This window comes from Haemaphysalis longicornis, unplaced genomic scaffold (assembly GCF_048455015.1).
Source record: "Haemaphysalis longicornis isolate Haplotype H1 unplaced genomic scaffold, Haemaphysalis longicornis Haplotype H1 scaffold_12, whole genome shotgun sequence".
Classification (NCBI taxonomy): Eukaryota; Metazoa; Arthropoda; class Arachnida; order Ixodida; family Ixodidae; genus Haemaphysalis; species Haemaphysalis longicornis.
Genome location: NW_027526225.1, coordinates 117,964,531 through 117,987,028, shown reverse-complemented (window position 1 = coordinate 117,987,028; position 22,498 = coordinate 117,964,531). Strand labels below are relative to the sequence as shown.

General features: G+C 47.3%; 1 protein-coding gene across 1 annotated transcript in view; it reads right to left on the bottom strand.

Annotated features, from left to right (window-relative positions):
• LOC144163367 (coatomer subunit alpha-like) overlaps positions 1-20,983 on the bottom strand; it is a 33,494-nt gene extending 12,511 nt beyond the window's left edge. Inside the window, exons 1-11 of the mRNA XM_077694324.1 lie at positions 20,622-20,983; positions 17,180-17,564; positions 15,985-16,156; positions 13,174-13,331; positions 10,308-10,470; positions 9,712-9,913; positions 8,874-9,013; positions 8,407-8,791; positions 3,648-3,794; positions 1,735-1,821; positions 897-1,082 (exon numbers count right to left, since the gene is read on the bottom strand). Coding sequence (XP_077550450.1) covers positions 897-1,082; positions 1,735-1,821; positions 3,648-3,794; positions 8,407-8,791; positions 8,874-9,013; positions 9,712-9,913; positions 10,308-10,470; positions 13,174-13,331; positions 15,985-16,156; positions 17,180-17,564; positions 20,622-20,849 — 2,253 coding nt within the window. The 5' untranslated portion in view covers positions 20,850-20,983. The remainder of the gene's footprint in view (positions 1-896; positions 1,083-1,734; positions 1,822-3,647; positions 3,795-8,406; positions 8,792-8,873; positions 9,014-9,711; positions 9,914-10,307; positions 10,471-13,173; positions 13,332-15,984; positions 16,157-17,179; positions 17,565-20,621) is intronic.
• Positions 20,984-22,498: the final 1,515 nt, after the last annotated feature.

The following is a 22,498-nucleotide window of genomic DNA, read 5'->3' as shown; positions in this document are numbered from 1 at the left end:
AACACCGGCCCTGACGCTTCTTCCACAGAAATACGGAGGTGGTTGAAGAGGCACCCAGTCAAATTCAAATAGGTGCACAGCACGTGACACAACAAGTGAACGCGCAAGCAAGCTCGCAAGCGGGCACGGGGACGATGCCAAAGCGACGGCGCCAGGAAGGTGATTCGGAAGGAAAACTGCTCTCCCCTTCCCCTCGCTTCCTTGCAAGTGGGGCAGTCAACTCGTTTTCTGATAGGTGAAAGGACCATGAGGCGCATCGCGGCACGCGGCGCATGCCGTCGGTGCAGTCCGTGTGGATAGCGGGCACTGGCTCACATTTTTGGTGCACACTGTGACCGGATTCAATTTTTATATCTGATGTCACGGCATTGGAGCATAGTAATAAGCGGTTTATTTTACGACAGAGAGCATACAAAATTGGGTGGTGCCACAGTTGTTCGTCGTTATATCCGATATATTGTTATAAATGTTATCGTTATAAGTGGACTCTACAAAAGACGGCTTTCCAATAACATTGTTTTGGTCCTTTTTGAGCCACTGGAGAACTCACTCAGATCTTACTGGATGGCCCTATCAAAAACTATTACTGCATACCCATCTTTTGCTCCTGTTTTTGATCACCCCTGTTTTCTCTAATGCCAAAGATGATCCCTTGCTCACACCCTAATGCAAGATTCACACACTCACATTTCTCTAATATTCCCCCCCAAAGAAATTTCATAACAAGAGCCAAGTAAAACTTACTTTTGCTCCGCGACTCTTTTCAAAGAGGAAAATAAAAGCGTAAAAAGATCAGCACCTTCAGAGGAGGAGGTAAGAAGCACTGCCACGTGTCACTACAGAGTTGCACAGAACCCGTGCAACCCCCCGGAGAGAGGCCCGCAGTGGTGGGATACCTTGAGGATCTTGATGCGCTCCTGGACGTCGCCCAGGTAGAGGGCGTTGGTGAACTGTCCGCTGGTGTCCTTGCGGATCTCAGCAATCTTGAGCATCTTGCGCAGCTTCTCCAGATTTCCCGTGATCAGATACAGGAAGGACAGCTTGTCAAAGTTCTTTGTCCGCTGGTACGCCATCTCCACCACCTGCCACGCAAGAGGAAATGGCAACTGAGAAAAACATTTACCTCACAGTGCACCTGTAAGTGCCACGCGCGAGAGCAGTAGTGTATGCCAATGTTCCTATTACAACACGCTGTCATTGCTATGGGCCTACTGTCTTCCAAGCCATATCACAAGCCATCACAGCGGCCACTCGTATTGTGAGAGATACTGTTGCCAGGGGTTTCAATGCGCAGAATGAGAGAGAAACCAATGGCAGTGTTGTTATGTGGGTGCCGATGAGATGAGTAGGAGGCCCTAACTCCCATATAACTGCACTGTTTGCCAGTTGGCACCAATTAACTCGCTGACCGTTTCCACATGCACCACATCACAAAATTGTGGTCAACGGGGCAAGGAATTCAGCATTCATTCTTACACTGCACGTCTCGTTGCCACTTTACATGTGCTCAGTGAGGTATAGAAGACAGCCCTTTTCAAACAAAGCAAGCTTATCATCGAACCGGTGCGACTTTATTCATTAGCCATTTTCATGGTGGCGTGTTTCCGCCACCCTCATGGCTATGTGCAACCATGAGATCAATACAGGGATTTACCATTTTACACTATGACCACCAGTGTTACACTCGTGTTGAATTGAACTGCTCTAGGGGAGGGGAGCGGTGTTGAGTATCACCTGGTGGTTTCCCTGGAGCAACGCTGCCTCTCCCAGCTTTTCCCAGCACTTTTTGTCGTCCAGTGTCCTTGCAGCCTCCAGTGCAACCTGCCAGAAGAGACAGAGGGAGGCACCATTTTGCATAAACGCCCTCACACGGCCGCAAAACCAAGAACTGCACAAACTCTGCCGCAAACCTGCACAGGTGCTACGGAAACACAAGCAGGCCAGGCCTAATCGACAGCCTTTTTCTTTTTTTGTCGCTGCAGACAACACTACTATCTCTTCGAGAAGTGATGTTACACACCGGCGGAAGAGATTCCCTGGTTTTAAGTATTTTGCCAAACAGCCAGCAAATGAGCTTAGACAGCTCAATAGGTCAATAGGACAATAGGAGTTTATTGGCTTAACTTCCATACAGCTGAAAGCCAGAGGCAGCCAAAAGGCAGGAGCCCATACACCAGAGTGCTGGCTGCCTCCTCTGCTGTATGTTAACAATATGTACGGCATGTGAAAATGATTATGATAACATACATACAGATGAGGGGAGTTATTAGTTATACACAGCAGTATATACGGGTGAGGGGAGGTGCAGTTGGTCACACATCTCTGTACTGCACCAAGTCTTTGAATTCCCCGACACTTCGGGCCCTCCTAGCGTCGACTGGCAAGGAGTTCCATAGCTCAGGGGCTTGGATGAAGAGGGAGCAGGAGATAAAAGTGCCTGCAATGCAGTTCCACGCTCAGATTTCCCAACCACTCAGGACAGTCGAAGGTCGCCTACATTAATGTCGTCCCATAGCATTGTTACCGAATACTGCCAGCCTATAAAGTTTGACAGTGCGCTTTGCAAATGGCACCCCTTCCTCTGTGTTACCCCAAGGAATACACCCTACTAGATTCAGAGGCCAAAGTCACAGGGTCAAGAACTCATTGAACATGCAAGCCCAGCAGGCACGGTCAGACGAGGGCAACTTTGGTTGAAGCCATCAAAAATAAAAACCTTCAGCACTGTGTCCTCGTAGCTTTCCCCCCCGCTTCCCGTAGCTGATACACCATACAGCAGGCAACTCAACAGTCTGCTCTTGCCAAAACAGGCTGGTGATCTTCGCGTTGAGTTTGACAACATCCTAGCTGCTGACTGGCTGCAGAGTGCTAAAACCTATGGCAGTCTTCATTATCTTGTGTAATGGCCCTATGCTGCTACCGACATTTATTTTGTACGCAATCAGGGCTCCTTCAAATCGGCTTTCCACCAGTGCGAAATGGGCTGAGCAAAGAAAAAAGAAATAACAGCGTGAGAAATGTGTCGCTCACACTACATCCTCTAAAATCCAGTAGTGGTGAGGATGGCATGTAGCAAGCGCAATATCCACTGTACCTATATGAAGCTATACCGTATATGCTTTCCTTTTCCTTCTTTTTTTAGAAGCCCATGTATGGCAGCAACTTTCACTTGCTTTTTTTTAACTTCCATTTCACATAGAAATGCTATCAAAGTTCACAGCACGTGAACTAGCGATTAAGCTGTCTACATTGCAGGAAAAGCACTGGAAAGAGAAAATTTCACAATTACCTACAAATGCAGCTATGTGGCTAAAAAGGAAATTTAATTCTCAATTTTTCAAATTTTAGTTGTCAAATTTTCCCTTAGCAGGAACTTACTCCACCTCGGGGCCTTACACCAGCCCGGTCTAGAAAAGTCAATACACAAGGGCCAGGAATCGTGCAGTAATGCCCAAGAACGGGAAATCTTTGCCAAAAATAGCTGCCCAGCATTTGCAACCCTGGGAATGAATTTTTCACCACCGCTGTTGATTGCAACGACGGAGTAGATAAATCCCATTTGTTGGAGCAAGTAACTTGCACTCGGTGGTGGTTTTTTAGCACGTAGGGCGCACCCGCATCCGCAACAAGCCTCGAGCCGCTCTCACCTCAATGTTGCCGCACTCGAGGGCCAGGGCGAAGCGGGTCTTCTCGTCCTTGACAAAGTGCAGCGCCACCTCGGGGTAGCCCTTCTTCTGCAGGTACGCGATGATGGACTGGCCCACCAGCTTGGCGTTGCGCACCATGTGCAGCACCTGCAATGGGCAGGGTGAAATTCGAAAGAGCCTAGCCTCGTTCTTCAGCTGGCTCAACTCTGTCCCCCCCTTCCCAGAAAGATCTTTTCACCAAAAAGGAGGGAGGCAGAAGATATTGCAAAACTTTCAAATATCGTACTACACAACATCAGCCATGACGTAACTAGGGGGAAATGAAACCATTATCGGTGTGTGAACTGCACGATAAAATGGCACAGCCAAGTTTTCTGGTGGTGGCTATGGTTGGTGGCCCCTAATAACACACGGACAAGTCCTGGGAAGCCAGAAGTGCTGGCTGAAAGAGCACTGAAAGCGATCCATCTGTTTTCCTTAAAAAGGCAATGCAGACAGACAAAACACAAGTTTGGCTCACTCGAAAGATTGCCTCGTCAGAATCATGCTGACACCACTTTTAATGTAAACTGTGCTTAAATAAGCTATATAATTAGGAACGAAGGGAATGGCCATGGGGCCCACTAGCTCATTTCCCGCAACAGAGCCTATGATGTCATACCAGCCAGCTCTGCAACTGGCTGCAATTACACTAAAAATTGGTACCACGTTATTGGAGCAAAACAGCGATTTTAATGTTTGCTTCCACCAGTTACACCACTTTCTCCACCGGCACCTTTATGCCCTTTTCCTTCTCCCTTGCACTGCACTTTGCAAGAATCCCAGCTCACAGCAAAAGTACATATTTCTTCTGTGCCACTTTCGGTATCAGTATCAAGCACAGGGTGCTACAATTTGGCCAGCTGTTTAACCTCCGACCTCCTGCCACCAAGTTTACACAGAGGGCATCAGCTCAAACGGCAGGGACAATTCTTCTAACAAGCAATCACACTCAGGTATGTTAGACAATTTAACTCTTTCGTGACCACGCCTATTTAAAATCCTTCAATCTGAACGATACTTTGGGAGCGCCTTTTCATAGCGTTCCAGGCGTTGCTCGAACAAGTAAAGCTGTTTGGAGTTAGATCAGAAAATGCCCTTTCAAAAAAACTTTTGTGTTAATTTTCGCAACAAAAACGTGATTTTTGACGCACGTTTGCATCACCCGAGTGTGGAAAAGGGGCGTGGTCATCGCGCGTCACTGCTCCCAAAGAAGAATGCGTGCCACTCGTAATTACTCTGCATCAGCGTTTGGTTTTTGTTATCAGGGCCCAAATGGTGAATCAGCAAACGATTTTCAATCGTAAGGTATGCACTCTGACAGTAATAATCCCTGAAATCGGCTGAAAATGTCAAGCAGTGCGTCTTTGCAAAGCTACTTGATGATTTTAGGCAGTTTTATTGCCTTTGTGCACGTTGTTCTAAGTTCTGTGGTAGTTCTACTTACCCCAGGACCATTCGCAAACAGTTTACAACAGTTTCGGTTTCGTTTCTGCATGGCAAAATTCATATTTGGTGCTACTACGCAGTTACCCAACTCCAAGGCTACCTGCAGTGACGCCTTGAGCATCCGCGACTGATCCTCGAACGAAGCACGCCGCTCCTGATTTGACCCAACCGCAACCCGATTTCTGCAATAAGAACTTCCGATGCAAGTCAAAACATAACATCCAATCACCAGATACAGTCAAACCTTGATATATCGAACAGGGGTATATCGAATTATTGCCTATATCGAACACTTTCTATATCACGCGGAAAATCACATGCATTTTTAATTTTTTATTTAGAACTTGGACGGACATGGATTGGGTATATTGAACTCCGCCACCCCAGACTGCCCAGACCACTCGCGCTCTGTTGACAGGCGGCGAGCTATCCCGCAGTGCCCTCGAGGATAGCGGTGGTGCGATGGGCGTTCCAGACTCCTGCGCATCGGTTGCACTGAAGCAGAATTGGACGGTGCAAAAGAAGAATGCGAGCTCGAAGAAACCTGCGGCCAGCTGGAGTGCTTTGTTGGTGCTGAGCCACGAAGCATGCGCATTGGTGACTTTGTTGGTGGTAACGACAGCACCGGAACGACGGCGGAGTTGACGGATGTGGAGATCCTACCGGAGGTTACTACTGAGCGCACAAACGAAGAAGCTGCCGAGGTTGCACCAGCAAGCGCTGATAGTGCCCTGCTTCCGACTTCGATCGAGCGGTTTTGGCCCTACCGCGCCGCTACTGCAGCGCTATAGAAGGCACCGGCCTGTCGCTTGTGGAACATTTGGACTACGTTGAGGAAGTCATGTATAACACGACAGGCTACCCTGCTGCAGTACTTTAAGCCAACAGAATAAATACTTTGACGCACCAAGTGAGTATTTACTGAACAATTCGTTCATTTATTGATTTGTACCGGTTTATGACGCATTTTTTACGTGATTTTGTATATCGAATTCTGGTTATACAGTCTAATTCCGCTACAACGAAGTCCGCTTCAACGAAATATTTCCAATTCCCCGTCAGCTAGCCATAGAAGTCAATGCAACGAAGTTTTCGCCACAACGAACCATTTGTCTGGCTTGCTTTCGCTTCAACGAAATTTTTGATGGTTTGGGCTGGGTTTGAACAATTATTTTACAATAAAATAAGCACAGCGCCGGCTATCTGTAACTTTTTATACATTCAGGTCCCTTAGTTTCACCAAAAACATGCGCGGTGTGCGCACACTGCCACCCAATGCAAAAAAAAACTAATACGTGTACGCCATTGTTTGCTGGTGATAACGATGTGGCTGGCTATCTCTGTGCGAGGCACAGCACTGGTTTGCCAAGCCGGAGCTATAGCCAATCCGTATCCAGTTAAAATCGCGTGAATGTGCTCTGCTGCTGGCGCAGCGCCGTCGTGTATGTGTTGTGAGCAGCTGTCCTTGCAGTTTTCCCTTCTACAATTCTTCAAAGTCAAAAGCATTAGTTTTGATCCCGCGTCATCCTATCTTAGTCACAAGAGTGCGGTCGCTTTAAATGATAGCGCACGCGGCTTGCCCGCCAAGGTCAGTAGCTGCGGTGCCTAGTCAGAGGATAAGATAACGGTGCCCTTCCTACCACAAGTGAGAGGGGGGCTTCAAACCGCCTAGCAGCTATCTGCAAGTAATCAGCTCGGTGGAAACGCCTTGTTGTACAGCTTTGCGCCTTGCGCCTGCATTTCGTCATTTCTTCACCTCTGCCCTCCTCCTCAGTTGTGCTCTTTGCGTGCTTGTAAAAAAAACCAGATAACCATCTGTATGTTTGTTATCTGAATAAACACGACGTTACTGCGCGTAACTCCTTTTTATAAACATTGTATTATGCTGCCAATGGTGCGGAAGTATCCGGGGCTATTTTTACTGCCCTTCCGTGCTGTGTTGGGGCTGATTTCACCTCAACGAATTTCCCTTCAACGAAATTTTTCGCACGTCCTGTCAATTTCGTTGTAGCGGGATTCGACTGTATCGAACTATTTTGCAGGCACCGCGCTGTTCGATATATCGAGGTTTCACTGTATTGTTCCGACGAGGAGTGCGCTTCAAACTGACCTTACACACCACCAGCTTTCACCTTCCAGTTTCCTTTCCATACGAGGGTATCTCCAGGGGTCTAGTGTTGCTGCTTAGTTGAGCTGTCTATTCGGACGGAGTCTCGAATAAGTTTTGTACTGTTTCATTTTAAAAATGTTAGGTGGCGCTGCAATAGAGGAGGCTCGTTGCGCTGATCTTTTTTATCACTCAACAGCTACTCGGCCAAAGTTTGCACGGCACGATTCTAGTACATTGCACCACATATCTGCAAGCAAGGCTACAATAGCGAGTCAGAAGATAATAAAGCGCAACTTTATGTTTTGAGAAATAAATGACCGTGAACGTCAACAAGCATCAACATCAATCAGAGTTCCGTTTTCAACTTCATGCATGTTTTTCCGCATCGTGTGCTTGTCCCAAATATTGTGCTGGCTGTATATGTAAAGTCAGTCATTGACAAGATGTTTTTACGTTACGTGGGGGCAAATTGGTGCCTCTGATAATGTCAAACCGCCAGATTTCTTCCAGGGAACCACCCAAAATTGCACATTTTGAAATGGAGGTTGGGCTTCACCGCATGACACGAGCACCACGCGTGCTAACGTTTTTTTACATCTGACAAACTGTTCCGCGCAAGTCGACATTTTTGCCAGGACGTGTTTTTGAAATGTTTCCTTGCAAAATGTACATTCTAATTTTTTTCTACTACTGGTGGTTTGTTTACACAACTCCTTTTTTATCATTTTTTTTCGACAACTTGACGAAAATTTTGATTTTGATGTTTTTTTTGCAACTATGATATACAAAAACATTTAAAAAACTGGTGTCATTGGAAAGGCCGTTAACTAATCTGCATTTTGTGTTCCTGTAATTAGTGCCTAACCAATTATTTAGCAGAAAAAGAAAAACGTTTTCTTGTACACCTGAAAATCGGTCAATTTTCCCGTAGTCACGAAAGAGTTAATCCTTCTGACTGGGTGGGGGGGTTCAGAACGAGGACTCTAGGGGACTAGTGATCTGCCTGCTTCTGCCAGTGAAACCACTGCCCCCACAGCCAGTAGATAGCTAGCTTTGAAAACGAACGCAAACCCCCAGCTAAATTAGGGCAAACCTGATTGTCACCCTCACTGGGTTAGCAGACTTCAGCTGGGTCCTTGCTGCAAGGCCAGAGGCACCCACCTCGTCGTATTTGCGGTTGACCAGGGCCAGCTTGAAGCGGTACTCGGTGGGGTCGATGCCCAGGACCCGGGGCCGGCACTCGCGGTCCAGGCAGTACACGCTCGAGTCCTTGACGCGCGTGATGTAGATGGGCAGGTCCAGGGTGCGGATGATGCCGTGGTCCCCGTTGGTGAGCGTGTACTTGATGTGGTTGGAGGTGGTGTAGACGAAGACGCCCGAGTCGTCCCAGGCGCCGCTCTTGACGCGCGTGCTCTCCTGCACAGAGCAGAGCACCTCCAGCCGCCGGTTGCAGATGGTCAGCGTGTGCTTGGCCAGCAGCGCCACGTGGCTCAGGTCCGCGTTCCACACCACGTACTTGGCCTTGGCCTTGGTCTGGGCACGCTGCCTGCAATCGAGCACGACTTGGCCGTCTCATTCTGCACCTCAATCACACCGAGAAACTGTCCAGAGTACAGAGAACAACCCACCTGCCCTGGGTGACGTCAAAGAGGATCAGGTTGTCCGAGTCGCGGAGCAGCAGCATTCCCGTGCCAGCGTAGAAGATCTCGTCGCAGCTCGGGGCCTGCACCTTCTTGCTCACCTCGTTCTTCATGTTCTTGATGACAATCTGGAAAAGAGGGCGATGATCGAGGCAAACTAAGTGCACACGTAAAAAAACCGCACAGCATGGCACAAGTCAGAACAAGAATGCCGAGCACAGACATCTTGTGGTGTGTTGAAAACCACAAAAGTGCATCTAAAAAATATGGCAAGAAAAAAACTGCAAACAGTAAATGTTGCAGTACAGCTGCCATGTTTCAAAAGTGCAAAGAGAAGGTGTTTCTCGTTGTGCATGGACGTGCAATACCTAGCTTGCATAGCCAGAAGAACAATGCATAAGCCCATTAATAATTTTCAGCACGAGTTTCACAGCCCCTTTGACCCTATCGTAACCTAGGTCCAGTCATAACCCCTGTCCTCTGGACATGAAGGTAGTCTTTGTCAAAAATTTCTCGGCCACGCCAAATGGTAAAAGTTTGCAAAGAATTCAACGTATGAGCTTACCTATCGAATGATGCTGATATGTTAAATGCTAGAAAGCTGGCAAAAGGCCTTCCCTTTCCTACTATCACAAAATGATTCCGTCGCACTTGGATGTCAGCTTTTGGTTCGAATTCTTTGTAAATCAGATGCATCACGCGTGGCTCATAATCTTTTGACAACGGCTGTACCACTACCAAGCAACACGCTCCCATGTTCACAACTGACATTTTGTGAGAGTGAAACTAAGCGTGCAGCGTGGCCTTGGGGGCCAGAAATGCTCACGTTGTGGGTGCGGTCAAGCACGGCGATGCGGTTGCGCGCCACCCAGACGGCGGTGAGTCCGGCGGACCGCTTGCCCTCGACCATGTCGGGGTTCTGGGGGTCGTAGTCCCGCGGCACCATACACAGGTCGTAGGTGCTGTTGTCCGGGTTCGTGGTGCGCGTGTTCAGGAGGACGGCGTTCTCCACCGGGTTGTAGAACATGCTGCACAAAGGGGGAGACAGAGAGAGAGAGAGAGAGGGAGGGAAGAACAACAAAAGTCGGAAATTCCGGCGAGCCAAGAGGAGGCCCGAATCATGTTCCCAATCCTGGGACCTCCTTTAGCATTCGTGCATGCTGTAAACTATTTTGATACGAAAACAACGTATACTTCGAACGACCACTTTCAAGCCCCAAAGCATGTCTTCTGGAGTTTCTGCTGCAGTACCAACCAGCACAGTGAATGCACAACCCTCTTCAGTCATCACAATCGGGACACTTGTGATACACCCCTTCATGCAACCCAATCACAGCCACGTGGCCACAGTTAGTAAGGACCGCGTTTCATCCCCAGAACTCATCAACTGCGTCCTCCCAACTGCCCTGAGCTGCTGCGCACCTGTAGACGGGGCTGCGGCTGCCGCCGCGGAACTGCAGGTAGGCCACGTCCTTGGAGGTGGTCAGGTCCAGGCGGCGCAGGAAGCGATCCTTGCAGTAGTACAGCAGGTTGCCGTGCAGGGAGAAGGCCGGACGCTCGCGCTCCAGCTTGAACAGGATCGTGCCTGGCAGAAGAGCAGGAGGAGGAGTGAGGACGGGAGAAGTGGCAGTGCACGATACACGGTATATAGCCTGCATTCAATAGCGAGGCACGCATGCAGGCAACCATGTGAGCGCACCGTCACTGGTTACGTTGTGCTCCGCAGGATGGCGGTACTTGTCTGTGCTAAGCGCATCATACGAGTTGGACATTCCAAGCTCTCGACAAAGTAATGCCTCAACTCCAATGTGAGTGCGATTAACCACTCTGTTGACACCACTGTTGAGAATCGGGTTGAAACGGAGCAGACAACGCACGCTGGTGTTATTTTTTTCTTCAGCGTGCGGCTGCAGTGGCACAAACCATGGCACTTTGGCCATGTCCGTGGTCATTTCAGTGTTGCCAAGCGAAGAGATTGACAGCTAAACTTTTCAATGAATACCACCTATAGGTGCGGATACAGGAGAGGAGGTGCCGTACACTCCTCGCATACGGGGACATCCTTATGAGCAACATAAACATGTCCTGAAACTACTGAATTTGGTTGGTCGATTGATTGATTGAGCACTTTGTTTTGTAATTCCCCTCGTCGTGCTTGACTTGCTGCTCTGGGTGTAAGGTGGCCAGGGCCCTTGAAGTCATTTCAACAGCTTTTTTTTCCCCTGGTCTTCCTGCAACATGGTTGTTAAAACTAGATTCAATTCAATTCAATTCAAATTGAGAAAGATCGGGAACTTTTAATGGAAGATGGCAAAGTAAGCCAGAGGAATGCAAATATAGCCCGCTACTTCTTCACTGGCCTAATTGGATTGGGAGAGAGGAATAAGAGTGAATACAAAGGATGCGGGAGAGAGAGGGAGAGAGCGAGGAAAAAAAGGGAATGTCTCAATGCGGCTATACTACAAATTGATTTGAGTATTCCTTTAAGGAGTGCATTGCAATTCTACTTCTCAACCTGCACCTAAGTCGTGACTAGCGGGACGAGTTGGACATTAGGAGACTGAAAGACGACAATGACATCATGAGATGAGGGTGTATCGAGCAGAAGATTATTGATGTTAGGGGACAGGGGAATTTGGGACATGTGCACATACCGTATTTATTCTAATCTAGGCCGGCCCCGATTCTAAGCCGACCCCCGAAAGTCCGGAGGCGCGAAAAAAAAAAAAAACTTACCTCGAATGTAGGCCGAACAAAAAGGCGAGGTCAGCGTTCACAAAAAAAAACACGTTTATTGAACATGAAGATGCGGTGCTGGAACTCAATCAGTTTCTCTTCAAAATCACCGGGCAACTTCTGGGCGATTGAGGTTCGACGACGGAGGCTAAAGCCGAAGTGCTTCATGAATTTCTGTAGCCAGCCCCGACTGGCTTTGAGGTGTGCCCGCGATAAGCCTCGTTCCCTTAAAAGCGCCCTTACTTTTGCCTGGAGCACTTCCGTCGTTACTGGAAGGGCAGCTGCTCGCTGCGTCTGAACGAAGTCAGCCAATGCCATCTCCATTTCATGGTGACGGCATTCTCGTGGTCCGATGATTGCCAACCTCGTTGCGGCGCACGCAAATATCCTCTCCCGTTGCGTCCTCCAACGACGGACATTTTTTTCATCCACGCCGAAGTCCCGCCCGGCTTGAATGTTCGACGACAACTCCGCAGCTAAAACAACTTTTCTTTTAAAAGCGGCACTATAATGGCGCCGCTTCTTTTTGCGCTGTCAAAACCAAACGCCACACCGCACGCAGGCCACTATCTGCACAATTCAAAATGGCGGCCTATGGCCCTTAATGGCTACTGGCTCGTCTAGTAATGGCTACAATACTTTCTTTTCTGGGTCGCGCTAGCTGTGCACCACTTCACTTGGAAATTGGCGCGTATTTCAAAATCTTCGAATCCAAGCCGACCCTGGAGTTTAATATATCAGTATTTCAAAAAAACTATCGGCTTAGATTCGAATAAATACGGTACAAACTTTTCTGCTCGAGCCAGAAGTACGTCACATTCTCTGGTAAAAAGATATTCTTGTGTACAAAATTGCTGGAAGCCTAAATAACACACACATGAAATTAACCAAACATTTCAGATACTCCTCCAAATAATAATAATAAAAAAAAAAAACCAAAAAGAAACAAGTATCCAGAGTTGCAGATGCAGAAAGTAAAATGTGAAAAAATTTTAAGAAGTGATGCATGTTCTGCATGGGCGTACTGGCAAATCCCACTGGTCAACCTAGGATAAATTTCTCAGCTACATGGTGCGTTCAACTGGCTTTGCTATGCAGTGCTCCCTTTGTCATATTTTGGTAAAAGAAAAGAAGAAAGGAAAAGTTCTAATTCAGCTGAAATAGGCTGATCTTTGCCCACATATGGCAACTCTCTTTACAGCAGATATAACTGCTCCGTGGCAAATTCGATTTCCACCCCAGACCACCTGGTGGCAATTATTACCAACAATGTAGCACAATATAAACCACAGCCTATGTAGGCTTGAATCCCGAACCCAAGTGAATTATCAAGGAAATTGAAGATTTTGCTTGTGCCCGAGTTCAGTTTCATCAAAAAAGAAAAAAAGAAAGTTCCTCTGAGTGCACCAGTGTTTTTTCGAAAGGGTTGTCTTCATAACAGACTCGTTTTTGTGTCGGTACAATGCTCAAGAACAACCATTCCTAGCCCGGCCTCTCTTTTCGGATCAAGAAGAAAGAAAACGAAGAGGCCGGGGCCGACCGACCCACCCACCCGAGTCGTGTCCGGCCGCAAACAGGTTGAGCGTCGGGTGGCTGGCCAGGATCCAGAAGCGGTCGTGCTCGCGGCGGAAGGTGTGCAGGCAGGTGCGCTTGGACATGTCCCACACGCGGATGCTCTTGTCCTCCGAGTTGCTCAGGATCAGCTCTTGCCTGGGGCAGAGCCAGCGTGCCAAGCCAGTCAACGTTCACTCCCCAGCCTCCTCAGTGCGACTTTGCTTAGGACTAACAGGAGCCAACAGACAGAAGCTGTATCCTGCAGTCAACCGAAGACCAAAGTTTCGAAGACGCGATTTCCACATTCAAAGTTTATTTCTGCCGTCGAATGGCCCAGCACATGATTTGTACTCGTACTCAAAGCATCATCCCTCGAAGCATCATCCCCATACGCGTATCAGGAGATAAACCGCAAGGCACCAGAGAAGTTGCCGTCGAAATTGTGTCTGCAAACTTTTGGCCTCCGCTGTACATGACCAAGCTTTACATGTTAAGCTAGCTGCCAAATTTGTTTTTCATTATTTTGACAACACTTTTTCTACAATCTGAACTGTGTCAAAGGATTTTGTTACCCACTGTATGCACGTCAAACGCATGCATCGAGGAAGAGATCTTAAAGGATTCTACAGCACAAGCACCCCTGGGTAACAAATAGTATGCTGTAAAAATAAGGCAGCCTGAAAGAGAAGCTTAAGAAACACATGAATCAATTAAAAACAGAGTTATGAAAATAAGACCTAAATAGCGCCAGATTCCCAGTGATTTGCTATTCAACAAGCAAAAGCACGCCTTCCCTGCATAGTTGCCTATTAATGCCATGTCGTGCATTGATGTGCACTGATTCTATAACACACGTAAAAAGTTGTCTTTATAAATTCGTGAAAGCCGTATGACCTTTTATTAAATTCCCAACTCAGCCTGTGTATACCAATAGAGTACATTGGGCTGCACATTACAGAACGAGATTACTGGGGGAAGTAGAGGTGTGCACGGGCTCGGGCTTACCCAAAAGCCCGAGGGCTGGGCTCGGGGCCACCCCGCTTACTTTGCACCCGGGCCCGGGCCGAGCCGGCACAGTGAAGCAATAGCTAGGTTTTCTTTGATATAACAGAAACCACATGTTGCTGACACGGTAAAAGCACAGGTCAGGTTTCTGTTTACATTCCACGGGACTTATCGTTAGGCCCTGAGGCACATGCGGGCATATGGCAAACCGGTAAGTGTGAGAGATCTGCAACTGCATGTCTTGGGATGAACTGAGCAACACATGCGGCTCAGCGACACACCACCTAGGGAAGTGCAACGAATGACAATTCAGCGTGACTAGTTTCCACCTCTAAGTTCGGGCGAAAACAAATTTTCAAGATGGAACACTTTGAACTGGAAACACTGGTAGGGAAACCTGCGTCTCCATCTGTTTTCTGTAGCAGTGCCCTATTCGGAGTTGCGTTTCCTTCTCTGAGCCAACAAAAGTGAAGCTGTCAAAGACTGAGGTGACAATTCAACTTTAGCTTTGCTTTTTGTTTCGGCGGGGAAACTTTGGCGAGCGTAGCTGGTGGCAGGAGGTGACCTGTGCCCTCGGGCGCCGTGGCCGGCAGACGAAGACGAAAGGAAAAGCGCAACAGGGGAGTACAGTGGTTTAAATGCGCCAACAGCTGCCTAAACAGAAATACTTAATATGATTGAAACTTTATAGATAAGCGATATGTGTTGGTATAGAATGTAGTGAAGCGGCAACGATAAAATGTGCATAAATGCGCGCGTGTACTTTGTGTCTCGATAAAAAGAAGGGACCTAGACCAACAGCCCTATATACTCTTGAGAAAAGGAAACGTATACGTACGAATCAACAAAGCAAGTAGACACCCTGTTTAAACAAACACAAACCTGCTGGTCCCCTGGCATACAGGTTCCATTTCTGGATAGCAATCGCAAGAATCAGGTTCAATTGCCCAAGGTGCCATTCTATTTTTAATTGCTTGTTTTAATTCACATATGGCACTATGAAGTTCTACATAAAATGCCGGGTGGGTTTGTTCCCTTTAGGTGAGCTTCAGCTCTTTTTTTTTTTTACTTTTCAGTGGTTTGGGCCATTTTGGTTTCGGCTACTTTTCTTGAATATTTTTCAATATTACCATGAGGTTGTCCGTGGTTGGCGGGTTTCTGGTTCATCTTTTTTTTTTTTAGGTTGGGCGGTTCGGTCACTTTTATGTCGGTTTCAATTTTTGCGTATGTAGCTGAGCGAAGGACAGCTGCGGTAGGGATATGTGCATGATTGTTATGTTTAATTGGGGTTGTTTTGCCCGTTTGATGTTGGTTTGGCCTGTTATCATTTCCCTTACGATGCATTTTACCGCCTTTAGGTAGTTTTCGCTTCCAAACGTGCCCCAATCAGGCACGGGCCCCTAGGGTATTTGGGCTAGAAACACGCAGCCGGGCAGGCCGGGCCCGGGCCATAAGGTTGAGGTCTCGGGCCGGCCCGGGCCGGCCCGTCGGCCTTTTTTGTCGGGTTGGGCCGGGCCTACTGTTATGAGCACCGGGCCCGGGCTGGGCTCGGGCCCAAATTTTCGGCCCGTGCACAGCTCTAGGGGGAAGTCTACAAAGAATGCTAGAAAGGAAAGAATAGCGAAAGAATGCTTATGCATTAAAACGCATTTCGACAAGCTATGCCAATAATTTCCCCATTGACAATCTGTGACGCCACTCATTTATACACTTTACAGCCTCATTACACCAAAATTAAGAAATTGCACGTGGCAAACATGGCGGTGCGCTGGCTCACACAGTCAACCAACCAAGCCCGACTGACCGTGGGTGGAATATGACGCAGGAGACGTTGTTGTAGTGGCCACGGCAGGTGTCCACCTCCCAGGCCTTGGACTCGTTCATGCGCCAAAGCTTCACCTGACGGTCGTCAGCACCGGAGACCACAAGGGGTGCGGTCGGGTGGAAGGCGGCCCAGTTCACGCCCCGTTCGTGGCCTGAGACACAGAGAGACTGTACAGGGGCTCTCATGCCACCTACTCAAATTCGATCGCACAATGACCCGGGAACTACAAATGTTGACTGGTATATATTATCCACCCTACGTTTCAATGTGAAACGCTTTTTTCAAAATACAACCTGGTTCAATTTGAAATAACCATCCTTTGGTACTCGCTTGCACCATTCCAGCCTTGAAAGAAGTTATGTTAACCAGAAAAATGCGAGCAATATTGAAAACCTTTCACAGTTCGCGCTACAGTGACACAATAGAGGCCAGCACTGAGGGCATATTTGAGTAAAAACGTGTGTTCCGCATTACAGCATTTCAGTGACACTGTCAAACGAAATTAGGGGCCCCACAACGACTGCCCAGTCCTGTTTCTTGGTGTAGGTGTTGGTCGATGGCCGCTAATCGCAGGAACAAGATTCCGAGACATCACGACAACCTCACCAGAAAGTGGCCGGGGAGTCAATCCTGCTTCATCGGTTGATGATTGAAGTAAAATTGGCACCGTTATTAGACTGTTATTGGGACACAGCCGGTTTAAAAAAAAAAAAAAAAAACTTGAATTACGTCTTCATGGCTACTTTAACTCTTTTCTGACTGCAGGAAAATTGACCAATTTTTAGGGGTCCAAGAAAACATTTTTTTTTCTGCTCAAAAACTTGGTTAGGCACTAATTACAGGAACACAAAGTGCAGATTATTTAACAGCCTTTCCAATAACACCAGTTTTTAAATGTTTTCATACATCATAGTTGCGAAAATAAATATCAAAATCAAAATTTTTGTCCAGTTGTCGAAGAAAATGATAAAAAAAGGGAGTTGTGTATAACAAACCACCGGTAGTAGAAAAAAATTAGAATACACATTTTGTAGAAAAACATTTCAAAAACATGCCCAAGAAGAAAAAAATGACTTACGCGGAATAGTTTGTCACCCAATTACAACACCCAATTATTTGGGCAGGAAAGAAACCAAAGAATTCAAGTAAACCGCCAGGTCAAGACAGGACGTACCGTCAAGAAAGTGGCGCACGACAGCGTCCGAGGTGCCGAACAGGTCGGTGTGGCCCGGGTTCTTGAGGTGGTCGTCGAGTCCACCGGGGCCCGGGGCGACGTTCTTTTTGCGCAAACCTGCCAGGTCCCAGACCCGGATGGTCTGGTCGAGCGAGGCGGACACCATGAGGTCCTCGGAGGGGTGGAACTGGGCGCACATGACGTAGTGCGTGTGGCCCGTCAGGACGCAGATGCAGGTGCGCGACTGCCAGTTCCAGACGCGGATGGTCTGGTCGTCCGAGGCGCTCAGGATCCAGGGGTACTCGTGGTGGAACGTCGTCGTCCGGATGTAGTCCAGGTGGCCCAGCAGCGTGAACATGCAGCGCCGCTGCTTGTAGTTCCACACCTGGGTCGACAGAAGGAGTAGATGAGCACGACAGCATGAGGGCCCCAAGACAAAGACCCTCGCACAAACATCGACCCAGAGCCACCAGGAATACCACGCTTGCCAGGAATATCCACATACGTGCGCAGATATAGCCCCTTTAAAAATGCAGTTGGCAAAAAATGGTCCTACCAATGCCCATCACGAACGAACTAAATACAGCCGCGAGCGAAATTTCAAGGAATAGAGGAGCGGCCACATGGCAGCCTTGCCGCGAATCGGACACTCCACCATTCGCTGCCAAGGCCTTGCTTTACGCATCGCACGTACATTTCACACCTCAAAAATAGCTAATTTCTCGGCACACTGAGCTTAAGCTGAGAGTGGAAATGCATTGCCGGCATTGTCACTTCCATGTGTCCCGTGCTACTATGCCAAGTACTACTACTCAGGTCGTAATTTTTGGCGGAGAACATGCTGCTGGAAGATAAGCCATACATTAGTGTGCTCGGGCACAGTTTTTGAGTTATTGTAAAGTAGTTGAGCTACATTACAACAACAGTGAACTCAACGCATGTTAGTTGTTTCAGAAAGGTTTTTAGGAGCTTATGAAACAAGTGTTCTATAAGGACATCATTTCCCGCTTTTGAACTCAGCTGTGACTAAACATAGTTAAACTAAACTGAACATGACTAACCAAACATAGTTGGAAGTAGAGCACTGCACGGGCCCGGGCCGGCCCAAAAGCCTGGGCCCAACTCGGCCCACAAGCCCGGACCGCCCGAAGTCGATTTTCGGCGAGCTCAGGCCGGGCTCGGGCTTGAATTCATAGGCACGGCCGTTAATAGGTCCGACGTGAAGTGTAGAAAAGAGCATTAAAATGAATATTTTTAGTTTATTTTTGCGCGCTTCTTGATGTTAGTTGTATGCATTGTTTTAAAAACGTGTTTTGCTAGGTCTGATGGTCGCTATACTATAATTTTAATGACATTTCATGTACTGCATCAAGATTTTATATTTTGGTGTATAACATACCAAAGATACGATTACAAGGAATGCCCTAGCGGGGAAGGAATTAGTTCAGACAACCTGGAGCTGCGGACCTATGTCAATGTACACGTGTTTTAGATGTCGCACCAATCAAAATGCGGCTGTCGTGGCCGGGAATCAAACTCGCATGCTAGAGAAACACCACTGCTTAACAGCCACTGCAGGTGAAATATTTCAACGCACGTACATACTCGTGGACTCAAACGAGGATAAAAAAATTGCAGTAATACCAACTTGTGGCCGAGACAACCACGTGGAGTTTCCAAGAGTCTGGTCATCAAAGGTGATGGTGTCTCTCGCGTAAGAATACGAGCTATTATTACGCCAATGTGGTGTGAACTGCAGATGGTGAAAGCTAAACTATGTGCACTTTTAAAACCTTATTTTTTGAGTTTCAGTTCATCACGTGCTTGTACAGACTGAATGCTCCGTCTGATCGCCTGCTACGAAGACACTGAACCAAATATAATAAACAAATTTTCGTCAGCGTCAAAGACCGGTCCTGGTCACACACGCGCGGGCCCTCCCTAGACCAAAAAATGAATGACCGGGCCCGGGCCGAGCCCAGGCCAGGCTCACTTATGAATGCCCAGGCCGGGCCCGGGCTAGGTGTTACGGGCCCGGGTCGGACTCAGGCTTCGCAAAGTGGGCTAGGGCCTTAAAATCAGGCCTGTGCAGTGCTCTAGTTAGAAACTATGCAGGCCTTTGCAGGGCCACCTATTTCATTGAGCCATGCCCACTGAGTTACTAAAAAGATACATTTGTTAATGTTGGCAATACACTGCAAATAGAAAACAATGACAGACTCGCAAGTGTGCGTGAAATTTGGTCCTTTTAGCCTCTTCAAAAGGCATAATTAGAAAATGGTGGACAATCTGTAATCACGAAACACTTCAACATGCACCGGGGGTGACTGAATGGAAAGGTGAACTCAGGCAGCCTGTACGAGTCTTTTGAAAACCTCACACCGCTTCATGTCTTGTGACAAGGTGTATCATAAGGAACTTTGACAAACATGACAGCATGTAAGCATGCATCAGCCAATCATGGTAATTAACTGAAAGCGCCAATGCTGACGCAGCGAGGCAAGAGTGCGTGCAGATGAGAGGATGATGCCTGTCCTTTCCTGGAAGTGCATGAGAAAAGCTTCCCAATATTAGGGACCTTAGCTCAATGATGCAAAAAACACTATGGTAATGCAAGAAAGGTGGTGGGGGTTAAAAAAAATTAGATGAAAAGATTACAAGCTTTTCGGTGAGCGTTTTCTGCTGTTCATATAAAAAAAAGACATCCATCATAGATGGCTTTGATGAAGTCCCTGTGGTTTTTCAAGATTATATCCCTCGCTCAAAAAGTTTTTCAGTGTCCCATTTGGTAGACCACCATTCATAGTTCTTATACAACCTAGTAATTGTACGTTTAGTGTACACAAGATATTTGCGTGTTTGCCATTGACGAGCTGCAGTGTACTCAGGCACATAGACGACCCATTTCGATGAGAAGTAGCTACAACTGCTTGATTTACAGATCAATTTTGATATTTTGTTCGTCACAAACAAAACGGTAAGCATCCACATACAAGAATACACCGTGCTGCTTCCTAAACTACTGGAATGCTGACTACACGTTGTCACACATAGCCAAAGAGTTGAAACTTCTACTATAAAATGCCAGTAACCTAAAACACGTGCAATTTTTGCTTGCCTTCATTCCTGTACTGATTTTTTGTTTGTTTCTGCCAGGGGCATCACGCAATGCTCACAATACGAATTCAAACGTTGCCCTATAGCAACGCACTTCTGGTTGGAGGTTCGCATTGACGGACAACTGCAGGTGAATGTTGCTTTGAGTGCGGCACTTACAAACGTGAATGAACTTGCGTAAAGCTTGGTTAGTGTGACCTTACGTTTACAACAGACGCGTACGAGTTCACTTTAGCAACCCCAGCATGTGGGGGGCACCGCACCCCTCGGAAAAGACCGGCGTCAGCTGACGTCCACGTCGTGCGTTGGGCAAAAGCCGCCTCACCTTGATCTGATAGTCGTCGCCACCAGAGACAAACAGCGGCTGCTGGTTGTGGAAACAGATGCCCCTCACGGGCCCATCGTGCTCGTCGAACTTGTCGAGCAGCGTGCACATTCGGTAGTCCCATAGCTGAATGACACCGTTGTGGAGGCTCGCCAGTATCCACGGCCTCTTCGGGTGGAAGCTCAGCCCCTTGACGCGGGCTGACTTGGTCTCAAACTTTGTCAGCATCTTGTCCTCGCAGTCGTCGGGCGCTAGGGAAGGTAACGAGCCACTTTTCCGATATTATTAGACCCAAAACATCAACTCTGGCGTCGTGGCACTTGTCGCGCACGCCAGCGCCGCTGCCGACCCGTCACTTCCGGTTTGATCCCAGCGCTACCGGAAACGCAAAAATATGTTCTCTATTTTATATTTTCCATTTTCTAATAAGCACATAATGTAATAATTGGTTTTATTTTTAACAAAACTTATTTTGCTAAGCTGGAGTTTTACGTTAATGTTACAAAGTCATATGGCGCGTATTTCAAACATTTTCCATACACCTACCTTTTTTGAGTTTACCACAAGATGTCATATAAGCCTGGCTAACATAGAAATGTGTTTGTAGTAATTGTACGCAAGTTAATGAGTATGCGTATTCTCCCACTAGGGCTAAATCCCGTTCGTGGAGTCGTCAACAGGAGTTGTACTTGAGGGCTGCTCGTAACTGTATTATTCGTAGAGTTACCGCCGCTCGGTGACACAGATTGAGAAGAGAGAGAGAGAAGGCTCTTTATTGGAAAAGCAGAGAGGTTTGCCGGCATTTACAGACGCCTACATGCTTCTCTGCTGTGGGTTGGGGATGTGGGAAGAAAAGGCCCAAGGAAGAGCTGGGCAGAAAAAAAAAAAAAACTGTCGTGGTCTTGGCGCGGTAGCGGACTTGCATATTTTTGTTCTGAGCTTAGGCCACAATTTACAATTTTTAAATTAGGCCAATTTCATCTAAATAAGAGAACAAACTCCGTAGAGCTTGGCGCTGCTTTGACGGACGAATCCATGGTCCTAAAATAATTCTGAGAGTAATTGGTCCCTGTTCTAGACGTTCCATGCTTTCAAGGAAGTGGGATCTCGGTTCCATGTAGGCCGCACATTCTAATAAAATGTGTCCACTTTGCGCTGACTGAAAGAAGCCGTCTATGGAGCAACTTACAAAATACTCGCTGCTTTTTGCACACTATTGACCCAGAATTAAAGTCGAGACTCCCGACACAGCTTCCTCGTAACCTGGAAACGATGTACCATCGTCTACGGCTGAACTGTGCCTACACAAATAGCTACCTATTTCGCCTTGGAGCGACGCCAAATCCGCACTGCGACAATTGTGCTTGTGTCGAAACAACTGAACACAGATTGACGCGTTGGTTATTTACAATGCGCAATGAGTTGCGGTGGTTACGGTGCCGCGAGGAAGAAATACACGAACAACAAATAGATATATACATCGAGTGTATTTTACTTTTAAATGTCCTAAATTATTTCTGTACTAAAACTTGGAAAAAAGAAGACGAAAAAAAATAATAAAAGAGTATTTCCCGGAGGCGTGTGGACGCTCCGTGCACGCATAGGCGCAACAGAGACGATCTAATTGGTACATTACAAGTTGCTGTAATTAATAAGTAAGCTGGAATGGCACCGAGAATTGTGGTATACGCGTCGAACCCCGTTATAACGAGGTACCAGTACCGGGGCAGTAAATTAGTTCTTTATATCCGATATTTGTTGTAACCGTAGAGGTAAAAAATGGCTCTATAAATCAACAATCTGGCTCGTGCAACAATCCTAGATAAAAAATGCATTGTTAGGCTTCGAATCCCCAATAAACACGGTAATACTTGCCT